Raw genomic sequence first — 18,910 nt, forward strand, 5'->3', positions numbered from 1 at the left:
TAGGGCACACCCCGATTGCACCATTGTTTCACCACAGGGCTTTTTTGTAGTAAAAGCCTACATGAACTCACTGCATACTAGGCCACATCTCCTGATGCCTAGCCAGCTGAAACTGCATTCCTGTGTGTTCCTGCTCAAAAAAAGCCCTGTATGGCAGCAAGGACATGGTCTTCCCCTAAATAAGATCTTGCAACAGAAAAAAGCACAAGTCACTGATGCCATGAAAAGTACAAAGCAAACTTCTTGCTGGATCTTGCTGAATTACAAACAACATCTTTAGAGATAGCTGCTGTCATGCAGGTGTAAATTCTGTTCTTATAAACAAAAGATGTCCTTTTGGTCTAGTCTGATACTTCATAGCTATTGAGCTGCTTCAATTATACTCCTTATTCAAAAAAGAAGTGATGAAATACATAACATCAGGAGAACAGTAAATGATAAAAATGATATTAAACATTAGATATATCCCAACAGCTTTTAAAATGTGGAGGTGTTCCAAGTAGGGACGGTGGCTCAGTGGCAGAGCATCTGCTTGGGAAGCAGAAGGTCCCAGGTTCAATCCCTGGCATCTCCACTAAAAAAGGGTCCAGGTAAATAGGCGTGATAAACCTCAGCTTGAGTCCCCGGAGAGCCGCTGCCAGTCTGAGAAGACAATACTGACTTTGATGGACTGAGGGTCTGATTCAGTATAAGGCAGCTTCATATGTTCATATGTTCAAGTAGAAACACATTAGTACATGATATACCATGAATGGCAGCAATGTGACTTGCAATAGAGAGAAATCCACTGTTTTGGTTTCCTTGCGAGCCAAGAGGGCAGAAACTATAAATATATCTATAAGCAGGCTACACAGGAGGGTATGGAAAGTGGGCAAAAGCATGGAAAGCAGACAAAAGTAGCATGTAATTCTACAGAGAATTACCTTTTAAGGAAGGTCACTTAATCATAGTGAAATTTACTTCTAAGTAAATTTGCATAGACTTGGGTGCTAAATCATCCCCACAGAAATCCCCAGAAATCCACTTTTTTCTAAGAAGTTCTCTCACAAGTTTAGTCTACATTAAATTCGTATCTACAATGGAAGTGGCACTTAAGTGGACCATGGAACTCTGCGTGAGCCATCTGCAATTTGTAAGAGGTATGAAGCCTGAAAATAAATTTAACAAAAAAGCTGGAATGTTTAAAGTAATGAAACAAACACATCAATCTACTTTCAACATTAATGACTTGAGAAGTTTAGAAGCATTAATAAATTATTACAAAGGTAAAACAGCTGGTCAAATATTAGTTTGCACTACCACTACAAGAAGACAGTCTGAAACTCAATAATTCTTGGAGCATTCAATAGAATATCAAATGATGCAGCCACACTTTTTGTACAAAAAAATGAGGCAGACAATAGAGATATCTGTATACAAAAATCTCTTTATAATATCCAGAATTTATAATCTGCACAGTTCAGGAAAAAAATCCTAAGTCATATTTATAAGTTCATAGAGTGAGTCTTTTTCAGAATTATTTTTAAGTTGATATTTAGGAGAAACAGAACACCAACTCAGAATGCAAGGAAGAATGGATACTCTGATTTATCCATTTTAAATACTGTTCTTTTATTCCTCATTAGAAACAGACCTCTCTTATGTGAGTCTCCTGAGAACAGTGAAATCATGGCAGCACCATTTACTGAAGTCCACCAGCTGCTTGATGGACCACAGCACATGGCTGAGGTGTACTACTTCAAACTTGGGGGGCTATAGATTTGGCAGGGCCAGTTTAAGAAAATGAACAAAAATATGCTTATGCACGTACAGGATACATATGCACACTCAGAATACATATATTTTGTTTTCGTTTGTGGTAACAATAACATATATACAGAAAAAAGGAATTAGATACTTATTCAGTCCTATGGAACTGGAAAACCCATTTACTTTTGTAATGTTTCATATTCTCTAGTAATTCTATGCTTTGCAGAAAAACTGTTTCTTATCATTATACATCACATTTAGACATATATAATATCAAGGGGTCATAATTTGATTGAAGCTCTGGAAAACAGTATTGAAATGGAGCTAATACAACTCAGAACTTGCTCCTTGACATTTCAAAGTTCTGTGGTTCAAAAAGGAATAAACTACTCCACTGTAAAGGCTGGCCTAACACAGCTTCATTTTGCACTAGTGTCAGGGGCATCTTTCGTGAAGGATTAAAACTTCATTGCATTGGCATTATCAGTAGAGGGGTATGTAAAATAAAGAGAAGCAATGTTCCCTCAGGGATAAGGTTGCCAATCCCCAGGTGGGGGCAGGGGATCCCCCGGCTTGGAGGCCCTCCCCCCACTTCAGGGTCGTCAGAAAGCAGGGGGAGGGGAGGGAAATGTCTGCTGGGAACTCTATTATTCCCTATGGAGATTTATTCCCATAGAAAATCATGGAGAATTGATCTGCGGGTATCTGGGGCTCTGGGGGGGGGCTGATTTTTGGGATAGAGGCACCAAATTTTCAGTATAACATCTAGTGCCTCTCCCCAATATACCCCCCAAGTTTCAAAAAGATTGGACCAGGGGGTCCAATTCTATGAGCCCCAAAAGAAGGTGCCCCTATCCTTCATTATTTCCTATGGAAGGAAGGTATTGAAAAGGTGTGCCGTCCCTTTAAATGTGATGGCCAGAACTCCCTTTGGAATTCAATTATGCTTGTCACAGCCTTGATCTTGGCTCCACCCCTAATGTCTCCTGACTCCACCCCCAAAGTCCCCAGCTATTTCTTGAATTGGACTTGGCAACCCTACTCAGGGAACTCAGTGTGGATTTCAAAAAGTAATATGGTGGTCACTTTTACTGGTTTGTGGGCTTAGATTTTGGTTCATTACATCTAGTCTGATTAACTTTACTTTTTCAAAAATTAAGTACATTTGAAATGTTCAATATGAACTTTGATAAGACTGAAGATTCTACGTTAGTCATATCAGTTAAAAATCTGTATCTTTTTCTCTTCATAGCTGAGAATTAGCTACTGTTTCCTATGATCTGTTGGAGGTCTCTTTAACCTGGAAGTTATGACACACCACCAGAAGTACAACCTATACAAGATACTACCTCATGAAACATCTCCCTAGGGAATATTAGTTTCCTTAGTAGAATTTTAGCAGTTTTCAACTATGTGGCCAACAATATTGTGTCTCCTAAGGCTGTCTCTGAGTCCTGACTATGAGTGGAGCTGATTCCAGTATCAGAGTCTGTGTCATTTATATCTAAATTAGTCACCTTAAGGAGGTCTGTCCCTGTGAAAGTCTTGGGGGTAAGTTCATTGCTATTTGCTTGCTGCTCACTGGGTGGGTACCTGCTTTCAGTTTTGTCTTTAGCAAATAGTGTATTAAGCTCTTCCACAAGAAGTTGATATTCTTTTTCCTTCTTTTGAAACATCAAGTCTCTGTATTTTAACTCCTGCTGTACGCAGTTCAGTTGAGAATGGATCCTTAAGGCATCTTTCATGCTCTTTTCCAATTCATTCTTGACACCGTCTAAATCAAAATTTTCCACTTCACCCTTAGAGGGTTCATTTGCCCATGTATCTCCATTTGTTTTAAACCCCTGAAGCTCTTGTTCAATTTCAGCAGAGAGCTTTTCAATCAAAAGCTTGTGATGTTTAAGCCCTTCTTCCACCTGTAAAACCCCCTCACTTTTGCATAGACTTTCCTGCAACTGCTGATTGCTGTGAGGAAGATCTATTTGCTGTTCAGGATTACTAGAAGAAGCCATTAAGTAAGACTTCTGAACATAGTTTTCCCCCTCACTTTCAATCCAATGGAGGTGGCACTTGGTTTCACGCTTTTCAATTTCTAAATCCAGTTCCTTCATTCTGTTGATTTGCTGGTGGATTGTGTGATCCTGAGACAGGATCAAGTGTATCAGTGTTTCTATATTATCCCTCTCTTGCAGAACTCCTTCCTGCTTAAGTTTTGCCAGTTTCCTGAAAGTTTTCCTGACAATTCGCTTTTGCTTGTCCACTGGCAACATCTTCATGTAATTTGCTGGGCTAAGGTCCCATTGTCTTTCTAGACTAGGTACCATCTTAGCTTCAGCTGTCCTCCACAATGGAAAGGGGAGGAAAGCATCTGACTTCACCAACACAAACTGCAAATTAGTTTGTTCTTCTCCCCAGGCTTTCCAGAGTCGCAGCATTTTTGTGAGAGGTGGGAGGACCCGTTCTGAACCTCTCCATTTCTCTGTTATGCAGTAATCCTTGGGTTGTCCAAAGAGAAATCTCTTTTCTGAAAAAGAGGCTTCATGTTCTTCAAGCAAAGCTTCAATTACATCAGTGCAAGTTGTGCGCTTTGTCAATCCACTCACAATTTTTTCTTCCTGGCAGACCCAGACTGTGATTTCTCGCTCACCAGTACTCATGTCTTTCACTGGAGATCTGGAATTGAAAAAGGAAAGATTATAGAGGAATTACATCTCTGTGACACTGAATATGATATTTATTTGAGGTGCTTAACAGGTTGAACTCCACCCAACTTAAGACAACAATAATGAGAAGAAAAATAAACACATGAGTTCAAAACAGTTTATGATTGTACTGGAATGCACACTTATTAATGTTTACTGTTGTATCAAGTTACAAGAATGAATTCCAGATAGAAGTAACTTTATTGTAGATGAGGAATTATGCTTGGCATTTAGAATCTACCAGGCAGATTAGCATGTAGTAGAGAGAAGGAGGGCACTAACCTAGTGGACTAAATGCCACAAATATGTAACCGGGGCAGTCAAGGGACAATATGGCAGACTTTACAGATTGATTAATCTAACTGAGATGTATAGAACACCTGGCTAAGTCTGATGAAGTCTTGCCAGCAAGGCATCCTTCCCAAAGGTGTTTCATTCACCTTTGGAGAAAGAGTACGATGAAAATGAAATAAATAAATAACCCCTAGAGCATTTACACCTTCTTTATATATTACCTTACAAAGGATTGATTTTAAAAAGTCTTAATAATAGCCTCCTTCAAAAATAAGCACACAATGCCCAGCAAAACAGGCTTCATTCACAATGCTATATGCCCCACTTGTTCATTTTGAGCTCCTATCTTTGCTGAAATTAGGGTTGCCAAGTCCAATTTAAGAACTATCTGGAGACTTTGGGGGTGGAGCCAGGATACTTTGGGGGTGGAGCCAGGAGACATTAGGGATGGAGCCAAGATCAAGGCTGTGACAAACATAATTGCTCCAAAGGGAGTTCTGGCCATCACATTTAAAGGGACAGCACACCTTTTCAATGCCTTCCTTCCTTAGGAAATAATGAAGGATATCTGGCATTCAGCAGCTTTGCCGTTTGCACGTCTCAAGTGTGGCAGCATATTGAAGTCTTCTGTCGTTCTCTTTTTGGCTGCTGGTGCTGTTCAGAGAACGAGGAAATGAAGAGTCCAGTGACAGAGGCATGACAGACATCCAGAGAGGGAGAGACCAAGAGCGATGGAAAGAAACGATGCAAGTCTCTCCTTGTTTTGAATGGAACAGGGTCCGAAAGGCCACCACCACTTGCTCCAGTGGTAGACTCTGCTCTCACAAGGGCTGGGGAACAGGCAGATTATTCTGTAATGCTCTCCCTTCTGAGTGAGACTATACGAACCCAGTTGGGTTGCACGAAGGGCCAGTCTACACATGACAAAGTCCACGTGTCCCTTGTGTGGGTATTCAACATACATGTGGTGTATGCAGTTGTGAGAGTGGCTGGCCATTGACTTCTGAACCCACATTTGGCAAAGGGAGTTCTGGCCATCACATTTAAAGGGACAGCACACCTTTTCAATGCCTTCCTTCCATAGGAAATAATGAAGGATAGGGGCAACTTCTTTTGGGGCTCATAGAATTGGACCCCCTGGTCCAATCTTTTTGAAACTTGGGGGGTATTTTGGGGAGAGGCACTAGATGCTATACTGAAAATTTGGTGCCTCTACCTCAAAAAACAGCCCCCCCAGAGCCCCAGATACCCACAGATCCATTATTTTCTATGGGAATAAATCTCCCCAGGGAATAATAGAGTTCCCAGTAGACATTTCCCTCCCTTCCCCCTGCTTTCTGACAACTCTGAAGTGGGGGGAGGGCCTCCAAACCCGGAGATCCCCTGCCCCCACCTGGGGATTGGCAACCCTAGCTGAAATTCAGTTGCATAGCCACAGTGTGCCCCTCTTGCACTTTAAAGAACCTAGACATGGCGCTCCTTTTCATTAAGTAGTCATATAGAATCATTTTAGGGATGGTTTTCAGCATGTCCAAAAAGCTATTATCTCCATTAATAATAGCTCAGCTGAAACTGAGCAGGCCTACAGATGGCTGAGAATAAATTATATGACTGAGTATACTTCCAAATGTTATTAGAGGGGTATTGTTTTGATTCTACTTACTGAAAATGCAGAGATCAAGTTGGGAATTCAAGAATAACACAAAGTTGTAAGACTGTTATGGATCTACGTTTTTCAATTAAACACTTTTTCTCCACCCCCAATCCTATTTCAAGAAGGGGTTACATAAAACAATTTCCAGTGAAGAAAAGAATACAACTGAAATGTGTTGGGCAATTTTCTTTGCACAGCTCTTACTGAACTAAATGCAAGCAAGAAACCCTTGTTATGCATGCAAATTTTTTATTGGATCCAACCACATTCCCTTTGAAAAATGTCACTCCAGAAGAAACACCCTTTGTCTAGTAGAGGTGGCTTCTTCTTTTCAAAGAACACACCTCACTTATTAGAAGAGAACTATCAGATCTACCACATAACTCCCACTATTCAAAATTATTTGTAGATAAGTCATTTTCAAATACCTCAGATAACCTCCTCACTTCATATAAATTGCATTTTTGCAGGCACCCTGACGTTTACCACAACACATATACAAAACATGGGTGTCTGATGGAGATCCTTGAAGCATCCATGTACTGTATATATCCCCATGTGCTGAATGGCCACATCCTCCCAGTACACATACACAGCATTTAAGGGACATCTTTCATTAACACCGTCCATTTGCTGAAGAACAATGGTATAAACACAATAAATGCATAAAGTATGGAGCTGTTCTTTATTATCCCCAGAGTCACTCTGGCTCAAATAGGAGTAGGGCCATTCCTTTATTATTTAGAAAATGTACATACCACCTCTCCAGAAAAACTTATTGAGGTGGCTTAGTAAAACATGGTAAAATAATAAAACAGCATAAAACAATTATAAGTAACAAATTATTAAAAATGCAACCTTAAAAAAGCAAGGGATGCCATAAAATATTTAGCAGCCTAAAATTATGCTTACAAAACTGACCTTAGGCTTGAAGCAGACTGCAAAAAACAATTTTAAAATATCATCCTCTTAATTAAAAGCCCAGGTAAAGATGTTTTGGTCCAGTGCCTCAAAGAGTATCTGGTGAACCTTAAGGGGAAGGACAGTCCATGGGTAAAGCACCACCACTGAAAAAGCCCTGTCTTAGGTTGTTACCCACCTCATCTTTGCAGGTGTGAGCACAGTGCTGGGCATACTTTCTAGAGAGTAAATCACATTGAACTTGATGGGACTCACTTCTGAATATGCACACTTTGGATCGTACTGTATATATCTCCATGCTATTCTGATGGGTACCAGACATCAATCTGCATAAAGATGCTTTACACAGCTTCTGGAAGATGCATACTCAGACTTTGGTGGGTCTTCAGGGAAAGCTGATTATAAATAATAGGCAGCCAACAACAATAACTTTGTTTTTCTTTTTCAGTCAGTCCTGATTTTGGTCTAGGGTATTCTAGTTTCTTTCTTATGAAGGAAAAAAAATATCTGTTGAATGCATGGCTCGGCCCCTTCCCAGCCAAGCCAGCAACACCGGCGTTCAGGCTGGGGGCCGTCTTTGCCTCCACGGAAGGAGGGAGCAACGGAGCTATCAGCCCGGCACATCCGGGTCCTCTCTCTGGGCGGGGCCGGGGCTTATGTAACTATATAAGCCCCGCCCCCGTCCAGAGCTGCGCAGTTCTTTTTGGGCTCTCTGCCTGCCCGCAGTACAGGTTTTAACAGGTCGCCTTATTAGGGGCCAGGTAGGAATTTTTTCATCTTCACAGAATTGGCCCATATGGAGTTGTTTTTCGCCTACCTTGTACTGCCTTGTAGTGTTAGGTTTTAAGGTTTAGGAGTTTTATTTGGTCTCAGGCTGGAGGATGTATTGGCCACAGTGGTTTCAGGGGAGCACCTATGGCCTAGCACCAGTGGTTCGGGTGGTCTGTATGAACCGCAGATGGGCTACACAGTTCAGTGCGGGGAATGCAGATCACGGAAAAGCCTCACCTGGGCAGATCTTTCCATGGGGGATTGATGCTAGCCCAGGTGGAGAATGGCTGGGGGCCTGGCCGCTCAGTTACAGCTCGAATACGGCGGGTTTGTACTGGAGGCAGGGTGACTCGCCCTCGAGGACAAGGCGGGGTCAGGGGGTGACCCCAGGGCTTGTCCCTTTTAGGCCCCATCCCTGCCAGTTATAGGTTGATAAGTTCTTTAAAATAAAGCGGCCCGGTTTTACACCCAACACTCTGTGTCTGTCTCTTCATTCCGACTGGGGGGGCAAAGGCTTTACTCCTTAATTTACTCCTTTACTTCTTTGTGGGGGAAAAGTGTGCCTTACATGTTACTTGCATCCCTGCACATACACAGCCTTTACCTATCTATATATGACAAAACATAGAGCGTTTTCGCACTGACCTTTTACTGGCGCGACCACCCTCTTCACACCGGAGGATCTGCGCGGATTTCGCACAAGAAGCGCCGGCGCACCCAAAAGAGCCGGCAACTTCTGTTGCGAAACCCGCTCAAACGGAAACCGCCAAGAAGCAGGAAAACGTTTGAGCGGCTTTTGCGACGGAAGTCGCCGGCTCTTTTGGGTGCGCTGGCGCTTCTTGTGCGAAATCCGCGCAGATCCTCCGGTGTGAAGAGGGTGGTCGCGCCAGTAAAAGGTCAGTGCGAAAACGCTCATAGAAACTTTTGAGCTAAAACTGAAGTACCAATTCATATTTCAAAAAAAGTTTCAGGACACAGCATAACTTTATACACTATATTCACAAGGTATTTCTGTAAACTGATATCCATATGTATATCTACCAGTAAGCAGAGAAAAGTAAAGATTTTCAAACTTTCTGGGCACCAGTATAGGCAAGATAGTTCCCTGTGAAGGTTCTTGTGGATTTTTCTATATATAAAGATGATGTCTGTCTGTCCCTCAAACACATACACATGCATACATTCTGGGAGCAATCACACAAGAGATTTGGTCCAACCTAGCCACACCTCCCCTCAGGATGTAATATGTGCAATCACATGCTCACACATGCCCCTGAGTCCTTCCTGTACCCACCTCATTTGAGGATGGGCTGGGACTGGATTAAATCGCTACCAGGAGCGCCCCGGTAGTAAATCTATAAAATGTATGCATAGCACATTTCCCAGCTGTCTGAATGGTTGGGCACGTGCTGCACCTGCCCCACACTTGTCCGGCATGCTCATGAGCAGTCTGAATGTTCCTCTTGCGCATATGTGGCCCATGCCTCTCCCAGCTTTGTCATGGCTATGGCACAGATCAAAGAAAACTGGCTTTTTCAGAGCTGGGATACTGCCGTACCAAATGTTTTGTGTGATCCCACCCTCTGTCTCTCTCACACACAGAGTTTGACACAGCTAATTTCTATAAGCCTGATAAACATGGAATCATCGTTTGGATGAACAGAGGTGATGAAGTTGACCAAAGTTTTTGCAACACATGCAATTCTTAAAAGTTACATGATTTAACTTCTCCCCCATAGGTATTTTTTTAAATTTCATGTATTGTCCATCACTCTCATTGAGATTGAACATGGATAAAATTATAAAAACAATGTAATAAAAGAATCATAATGCATATAATAAACAATGCATTATGTAACTGGATTACATAATGAAATAAAACAATATAATGCATCTGATAAACTCAAACCAAATTTATGAACATGCATTCCAAACATGGGAAGGGACAAATAATCAAAGTGAGCCGAGATCAAATAGTATTTCTTTAGAATGTGTTACTGGATACAAAATAAATATCTGCCACCTTTTCCGTTTACATTGTACCAGACGTGAATTGAAATGGAATTCTTAACTTCATCTGGTAGTTAAAGCTAAAGTAATATATGAACTGATGATTGCAGCACAGGTCAGCAATAAAATGTCAACAAACCCTGAACTGTAAATTTGTTTTAAGTAGCAGCATGAACACCCACACTGGAACCAACCATTATCAAAGGTGTTAAAAGTAATTTACAGCTACAGTAAAAAGCAAAGTAATCTATTACTATTATAGACATTTAACACAATAGTTATCAGGTACAACCAAAATTTTATATGGAAGTATGCCAGGTGTTGATAAAAATGAAAAGGAATAATCTGCCAGAAAATTTCCAGCATCAGCTCTGTTAAATTAAATGACACTGGGAAAGCCATATTTTCTTCTGCCATGACCTCCACGTGAACATTCCTATTCTGGGTCAGAAAGGAAGACCAAAGTTTTTGCAGAGCGTTCTTTATATTCTTATACTGCTATAGGGGGTAGCGATAGCCTCCAACCAGGTGACTTTTAAAGCAGATTAAACAGATGTGTGGAGAACAGACTTATCAATTGCTATTAGCCATAATGGCTAAACAGAAATTCCACATTACCAGCTTCTGAATATCAACTGTTGGAGGGCAAGAACAGGTTTTGGCTTCCACGCAGGGGGGAGTTTGTAGAAAAAGCCCAGCAGAAACTCATTTGCATATTAGGCCACACCTTCTGATATCACCATTGTTTCAAACAGGGCTTTTCTGGTGGGAACTCATTTGTATGATTGGCCACACCCCTTGGCACCAAGCCAGCTGGAACTGTGTGCTCCTGAGGAGTGTAGCTTCAACACAGCCACTTTCTTAAAAAGACGTCTCTCTAGATTTTGATGACATTTCAATTCTTTCTTCAGTTTGATGGCTTAATTATTTAGGAACCCTGTTCTACATTCTCTAATCACAGCATTAAGCTTCTCATTTCAGTGTGAACATCGGGCTGAAATCATTTCATCACACTGAAATGAGAAGCTTAATGCTGTGATTAGATAATGTAGAATAGGGTTCCTAAATAATTAAGCTGTCAAACTGAAGAAAGAATTGAAACTGAAGAAAGAACTGAATCTCCCAGGTCCTATCTGGCTCTGAGCAGGGAACTCTTTTCACATGCATGAAGTGCACATGGCCTGATGATGTCACCTGGAAGTGATGCTATCATGCTGGGCAAGTTGCCAGGGAGATGCTCTTAGGAAAAAACTCTATAGACCTTAAGTTAACATGATGCCTCTATAGAGTCCCCCCCCCCCCCCAAAGTGACAGAGCATCTTCCTGGCAACTTGCCCAGCAACATAGTGTCACTTCTGGGTGACATCGTCATGCCAGACATGTCACAGCACACCTGTGCTCTTCGGGGGCAGGGATCCCCAGCAGCCAGCTCTGTGGCAGTGGGTTGGGGCCCTTAAAATTGGGGGGAAATCCCTCCCTTAGCAGGTGGCTGCAAAGCCTAGGAAGGCTTAAAACTTTGTGCAGTGGAGTGATAGGACAGAGTAGGACTGACCCAGTGTTTTTCAGTTATAAAGAAAACAAATCTTCAAATTTATCTGACATATTTATACTGCAAACAAATTCCCTGTATGAATTTTAATCAAAATAAGAATTTTAAAATGTCTAAGTTAACTTAAGGCATTATATTAACTTAAGGTCTAAATTAACTCGGCACATGCTACCTTTTCCAGGCTTAAGCCAATTCACTGAAATAAGCAATAGTAAACAAAATCTAAAAGGCAAATGAATAAGGAACTCTTTCCTCACTTTTATTTATTATTTATCAATGTGTATAATAAAGATTCAAAACCTGTATTCTCACTACTTCAGCAAATCAAATACCACTACTGTATGTATAACTATGTTCCAGCTATTAATTTTACTCACAAAATTCCTTGAGCTTTTAAATATTTCAAAGTGAAATTCCTCCACCTTTAGTAACACTTCAATAATGGCTACATCTTCCAGGAGTAAGGCAACAGATAAAAACTATGAATGAAAATAGCTGTCGATTATGAAATAAAAGCCAGTATTGTCCTTTCTTACAAGCAAAGTAGCACACTCTTATATTAACAGGTTTCACTGTGCAGTCTGCCATGCTTTTAAATATGTGTGCATGTGGAATTGTTAAATAGCTCTTCATGTACTGTTCTGAAGCAAAACAGGATCAGCTGCCTACAAAAACTGCAGAATCGCCTTCAATGGAAATGACAAGCAAGAGCTGGGCATACATATGTCAGGAAATGCTTTATACAGAGGACGTCCAGGCAGAGGTTTGAGCCAGATGATTCACTCATCCCTTTCAAACTGGCAATTCTATGGTTACATGCTATCCTAAATAAACCTGGATTTTCGTCATGATCTATTTCAGCTGTCCTTTGTCCTTACTTTTAAAATTTCATAAATGACTTCACGATAAAAGAATTTAGCACACAAACATGCAAAACTACACTGATGAAATTAAATCCACACAGAGAGAAAAGATTGCTTATACCACCATTAAGATCTAATTAAGAACATAAGCTACAAAATGAAGCTGTATGTTCAGCTCTCAGCTCATTTATGAGCCTCCTGACTGGGCTTAACCAAACCACTGTCTCATAGCAATCCTTCCTCCCCATCTGTCACAACAACAGTGTGGAAAAAAATGCTAAATATGGTGCAAATTATTAACTGCACTAGAGAATGACCAAGGTGTGTCTCTACAGACAGAGAGATTTAGTATGTTCACTAAGAAGGGCTGACAGTCCAGAAGATGAAAGTCTCCTACACTCTCAGCCTGAATTATGTGAATTGAAGATTATACAAGAGCATTCAGAGAAATAGCTGACCTTGTTTATCAGAGAGCTAGATAAAACCAGTGGCTCTCCAAAAGTAGGCTGGCATCTCTCTCAGGAATAAGGTATGTAACAACAGCTAATGTGGTCAAGTGTAAGGAAAGTTGGTATTTAAATCTGGATTTGAAATTCCAGGGAATTTATAACTGGGGAGCCTTTTAGATATTACCCTCAGGAACTCACTTTTCCATTAGTGACTTTCACATGGCTGGATTGTATTTAAATGATTCTGATTTTGTTGTTTGGGTTCATGCCCCAAATGTGCAAGTTCCACTTAACAGGAGAATATCTCCCATACAGCTAAGGTGAATTTTAAAGAGCCCCTCACCTCAAGCTCTTTCTCAATTCACATAAAGTACTGAAGGCACAAATTGTACTTTCTCTTATTAAGCTTCTGCTATAATATGGGAGTGTGGGTGAGAGTTGAGAGTCCTAGTCTCACATTATTGTTGCTGTTTTTCTTTTCCTCCAAGTCTTGGTATTTACCTTCAGAGTCAATTATCTAGCACCAAGTCTATGTTTTATTTATGATTTTTTTATTGTCAAAGAAAATGATGGCACTTTCAGCAATACAAAAAACAACAGAATATGCCTAACACAGATACATGTGTTGTTTGCTGTGACCAGAATTTTAAAAATCACAATGTAGGCATCTCTTTTGGAAGTGGCATTGCATACTACTTCTTTGTGACAGGAAGTAAGTTGCTGACAGTTTATTTCTTTATTTTACAGATTTTTATTCTGCCCTCCCCGCAAGTGGGCTCAGGGCAGACTACAAGAGAAACATAATACAATAGTTAAAAATCAATAGTTTAAAAATTAAAATAGTTAAAACCTTCCAATTCAAGAGGTGACAGAATTAACTACATTGCCATAGTCTCAAAGCTGGATCCAGAACGGACCATTGGTACTCACCATGAAAGGTCCTTCTCCTCAGAGTACAAGAGGACATCTGAATGGGTTATTCCCATGGTTCTCTTGGGAGAACAGACATAGCTCCGAGGCAGAACAGACCATTGGTACTCACCATGAAAGGTCCTTCTCCTCAGAGTACAAGAGGACATCTGAATGGGTTATTCCCATGGTTCTCTTGGGAGGTAAGAAATACTTTTTTCTTCTTCCCTTTGGAGCCTTCGGAATAACCCTGTGCTTTCAGTTTCAGGACTCCGAAGAGCAGAATCTAACAGGAAAACTATCTCACTGTAAAATAGAACTGGTTGACAGAACAGAAACAACAGAACTGTAACAGCAAATCTCAACAGAGAACAGTATGCAAAGACTAGCAATGAAGAAGAATAAACAGAAGAAGGGAGCGGCGAGATGTACTCTGAGGAGAAGGACCCCTCATGGCGAGTACCAATGGTCTGTTCTCCCTCAGAGTCAGAGGACATCTGAATGGGATGTTTCAGAGCAGTGTCCCTCAGTCGGGTGGGTCTTCTTCATCATCTCTAGTCGTGAGAACATGATGCAACACCTTTCTTCCCAAGGCTGCTTCTGCCTAGGCTATGTATATTTTATAGTGGCAAATGAAAGTCAAGAAGGATGACCAGCTTGTCGCTTGACACACTTCCTCCGCTGATGCCTGGTTGAGGAATGCCGCGTTGGTAGCTGTGGAGCAAAGGAAATGTGCTGTGATGCTGGAGGGCACGGGGAGACCTGATGCCTTGTAGGCCTCCGCAATATAGGCTTTTAGGACTGAGCTAATGGCACTCTTGGTCATCCCGTCCCCCAGTCTAGGAGGAGCTATGTTGAGAAATAGTCTATCTGACTTGCAAATCTCCTAAACTCTTGAGATATAAGCCTTCAACACCCTCGATATCCAAGGTATGCCACATAACCTCCTTGGGGTGCTTTGGCTGAGGGCAAAAAGTTGGCAAACACAACTCCTGGGATCGATGGAAACTGGAGGTGGCTTTAGGAAGGAATGATGGGTCTGTTCTAAGCACCACCTTGTCCCAATGAAAAACACATAACCCGGTCTTGATGGATAAGGCACTCAGCTCAGAGACTGCGCGCCAAGGTGATTGCTACGAGAAACAGCGTCTTCATGCAGAGCCACCTAAGTCCCACCTCCATGATAGGTTTGAACGGTGGTTTAGTGATGGAAATGATGGACTTGAGGTGGACACTTAGCCACAGCACCCTGCAAAAACAACTTTACATGGGGATACCTTGATAATCTGAATTCTCCGACAGGAGGCAAGACAGTGGATAAGGCTGTGACCTGTCTACGAAGTGTGAAAGGCTTGAGGTCAGACTGAAGAAAGGAAAGGTCCGCCCCTCTTGCACCTACACCACCTAACAAACGCCTTCCAAGTTGTATTGTATATGCGAATCGTGGCTTAGCAGTGTGAAGAGAGAATATCACATAACTACTTTGCGATCAGGTTGCTGACCTTGAAGGATGCCATGGTTGCATGGACCGAATGTGACCTTGGCTTCGCCATCAACTGTTGATGTGCAGCCAATTTAGATTTAAGTTCTTTCAGCTTCAGTTTACGAATTTCACTTTTGGGTGGAAAATCAGCATCAAACTTTTTGCTGTGCAGAGCCTTATAATGACACTCCAGATTACCCTTTCTGAGCAAGGATACAGCGGTGTTACAAAGTAGATAACAACACTTGTCTTTCACCATGATGAAGTAGTAGTCCATTTCCCATTCATCATGAAAGTGGTCGGTTTTACTTTTCTTTGGAACACTCATCTTCGTTATACTGGGGTGGCTGGGGTGCTAAGTTAACACTGGCTGAATTTGGTCCAAAACTGTCACTGTCCCAAAGTATTAAAGATCAACAGGAACTAAAGACCTCTGTATGATGCCAAAACCACACATGCTGTTCTAAAAGAAAAAATAAGAATTCATCATACTGGCACCAATAATCAAATACCACCACACCAAACAATCATCAAAAAACCCCAAACATCTGTCCAGCAAACCATGAAACCAAGTGCGGCTGGTGATCTACCTCTGACCCCTCCACAATCTACTTGTAGATCACAATCTACCTGTTGGACATACCTGCCATAATCCATTGAATGTTGGCAATTTGATTTCTAGTTCTTCTGCCTCTCCGAAACCCAGCTTGAACTTCTGGTAGTTCCCAAGTTACATACTGCTGAATGTCACTATTACCTGTAAACAGACAGCTTATAGCATGTGCTGCAAAACAGAAAGTAGATCTGAGAGGCTTAGATGATCTACCTGACAGCAGGTGGCTGGCTGCCAGAAGTCTTGCATCAGCCAAGCAGAGTCAGCATGACACAGCAAGTTTCTGATTGGCTGTCCCATGTATAAATGTACAGAGCAACTGTGGTGATCGTGGGATAAAGGAGTTGGAGTGCAGCGGAGCGTTTTGTCAGTCAGGAGAGTGAGTTGGTGTAAATAAATGTATATAGTGGTTTTACAGCCACTGTGTACAGCCTTCATTCTTGCATCACTAAGCATCACCCTCTGGGTCTCTCTACGCGCATCGACACTGAAGCCTAGCTTGTAGGATCTTTAACATAACCTTGCTGGCATATGAAATGAGTGCAATGGTGTGATAGTTTGAACATTCCTTGGCATTACCCATATTTGGGATTGGAATATAAACTGATCTTTTCCAATCCTGTGGCCACTGGTGTGTTTTCCAAATTGGTTGACATAATGTGTGCATCACTTTAACAGCATCATCTTTTAGGATTTTGAATAGCTCAACTGGGATACCGTCATCTCCGCTTGCTTTGTTGTTAGTAACTGTTAACAGATAAAGTACGCAGGGTTCTAAGCCTATATAATAAAAGGGATCTTTATTCAGCTACTCTGGGAAGAACACCCCTCAGGGAGAAAAACACCAGACTCCAGGTTCTGAAATATACTGGAAATTTATTTAAATCTTAGTTACTGCAGCATCTTTGACAGGAATACATGACTCATGAGTGTGAGGTTTTACATGACCTGTGGTTAAACAGCTTCTTAGTTACATGGCTATAGTCTTTCCTATACCCAAACCCTTAGCCTATTGCATTTTGTAAAAGCAAAGCCATTGTAAAGACAGCAAAGAGCATTTCATCTCACCTTCCCTATGGTTTCAGGTCTATGCAGAAGTATGTAGAGGGGTCTTGCTTCTCAGGAGACTTCTCCTAAACTCACTGTTAACTAGCTAACTAACTAAGCCAACCACGCCCTCCTTGATGGGTTCAATTATAACTTTTCCACCATCTGTCTAACTTTTCCACTAACTTTTCCCTTTCTGTCCAATCAAATTTAGGAAACCTCCCCCCCTCCTTGACCTATCCAATCAGAATCCAGAAGGTACCCCTTTCCTTCTATTCAATTAAAACCCAACAAGTCAAACTCATCATCTTTTGACTAAAAGCCAAAAGCCTTCGTTACATAAGAAAACCACTTGTTTTTGCCAACTAACAAGGGCAAAAGGTAAGGCCCATTTGGGATAATTGTATTGTTCCCAAAGATAATTGTATTGTTCCCAAATCCAAAAGAACAAAAACCCACTTGGGACAAACTCTTCCCATGAAACCTAAAAACCCTCTCACCCATTCCTAATCAATACCTCAATACACACATATCACAATAGAGCATAATGTCATATTGTATCATAATAAAAATCACACACATGTGAGACCCATATGTGAATAATCAGGAATATGTATGAAAAGGAGGATATATATATGTGTGTGTATAGGAAAGGAAGGATATGTATGCATACATTCTACTTTGTATTGATCTCCTAACCATTAGATGTCCACTATAGCCCTTTAGCCTATTTGAGAGGGGAGTCTAACAAATCCATTTACTAAAAATCTCCTTCTCTGTGTCCAGCCTGAATTTCTAACAGGTTTTTCCCCTCTTGGTATCTCTCTCTCACCCTCCTCCAGTTCATTATAATTGGAATGATTATTATAGAAATCCCTGTACATCTTCCTTACCCCCTCTCATCTCCCTTCCAACAGGTATAGATAAACATCCATATACATTCTATAAAACCCAGGCCATTTTGACAAATCTTCACATTGTAATGTATTAAAACTCCGTATAAGGCCATTGCCAAAAGCTCCCTTCCAGCGAGGTCAATAGGTTTGTTGTCCACCAACTCCTTGGGATCCATTAACTCTGTTTACCACATATTTGTACGACCACCTGGCAGTTTTCTACAACCGCAGACTATTTCTGTGCAACCACAGGCATTCCAAGACAGTCCGGCCAGCTGCTAATCAGTACCAGATGTATTCTCCCCAGAAAGGTCATTTGGCCATCAAGCCTTCAACTGTATACAGACAGTCATGTATTAGCAATCATCATATACAAAAATCTAACATAATGCTTTCTAAAGCCCATTTGACTTCACACTCCAGGATGTCTGGCTCAAGATCAGCGATTTCACTGTCATGGTTGTCCGGGACATTGAGATCCTTCTTGTATAATTCTTCTGTGTATTCTTGCCACCTCTTCCTGATCTCTTCTGCTTCTGTTAGGTCCCTACCATTTTTGTCCTTTATCATGGCAATCTTTGCACAAAACGTTCCCTTGATTTCTCCAATTCTCTTGAAGAGATCTCTTGTCCTTCCCATTCTATTATTTTCCTCTATTGCTTTGCATTGTTCCTTCAGGAAGGCCTCCTTGCTGTTCTCTGGAAATCTGCATTCAGTTGGGTGAATCTTTCCTTTTCACCTTTGCCTTTCGCTTTCCTTCTTTCCTCAGCTATTTGTAAAGCCTCATCAGACAGCCACTTTGCTTTCTTGCATTTCTTTTTCTTTGGGTTGATGCTGATTGGTGCCTTCTGTACAATGTCACGAACCTCCGTCCATAGTTCTTCAGGCACTCTGTCTATCAACTCTAGTTCCTTAAACCTATTCTTCATCTCCACTGTATATTCATAAGGGATGTGATCAGGGTCAAACATGAATGGCCTAATGGCTTCCCCAGTTTTCT

The 18,910-nt window shown here is 41.3% G+C and overlaps 1 protein-coding gene across 1 annotated transcript in view; it reads right to left on the reverse strand.

The window, feature by feature from the left end:
- Nucleotides 1-2,833: 2,833 nt before the first annotated feature.
- Nucleotides 2,834-18,910, reverse strand: part of RASSF9 (Ras association domain family member 9) — a 74,380-nt gene continuing 58,303 nt past the window's right edge. The window contains exon 2 of the mRNA XM_060245152.1: nucleotides 2,834-4,422. Within this exon, the coding sequence (XP_060101135.1) occupies nucleotides 3,159-4,422 (1,264 nt within the window). The 3' untranslated portion in view covers nucleotides 2,834-3,158. The remainder of the gene's footprint in view (nucleotides 4,423-18,910) is intronic.

The sequence above is a fragment of the Heteronotia binoei genome, chromosome 8 (assembly GCF_032191835.1).
Source record: "Heteronotia binoei isolate CCM8104 ecotype False Entrance Well chromosome 8, APGP_CSIRO_Hbin_v1, whole genome shotgun sequence".
NCBI lineage: Eukaryota > Metazoa > Chordata > Lepidosauria > Squamata > Gekkonidae > Heteronotia > Heteronotia binoei.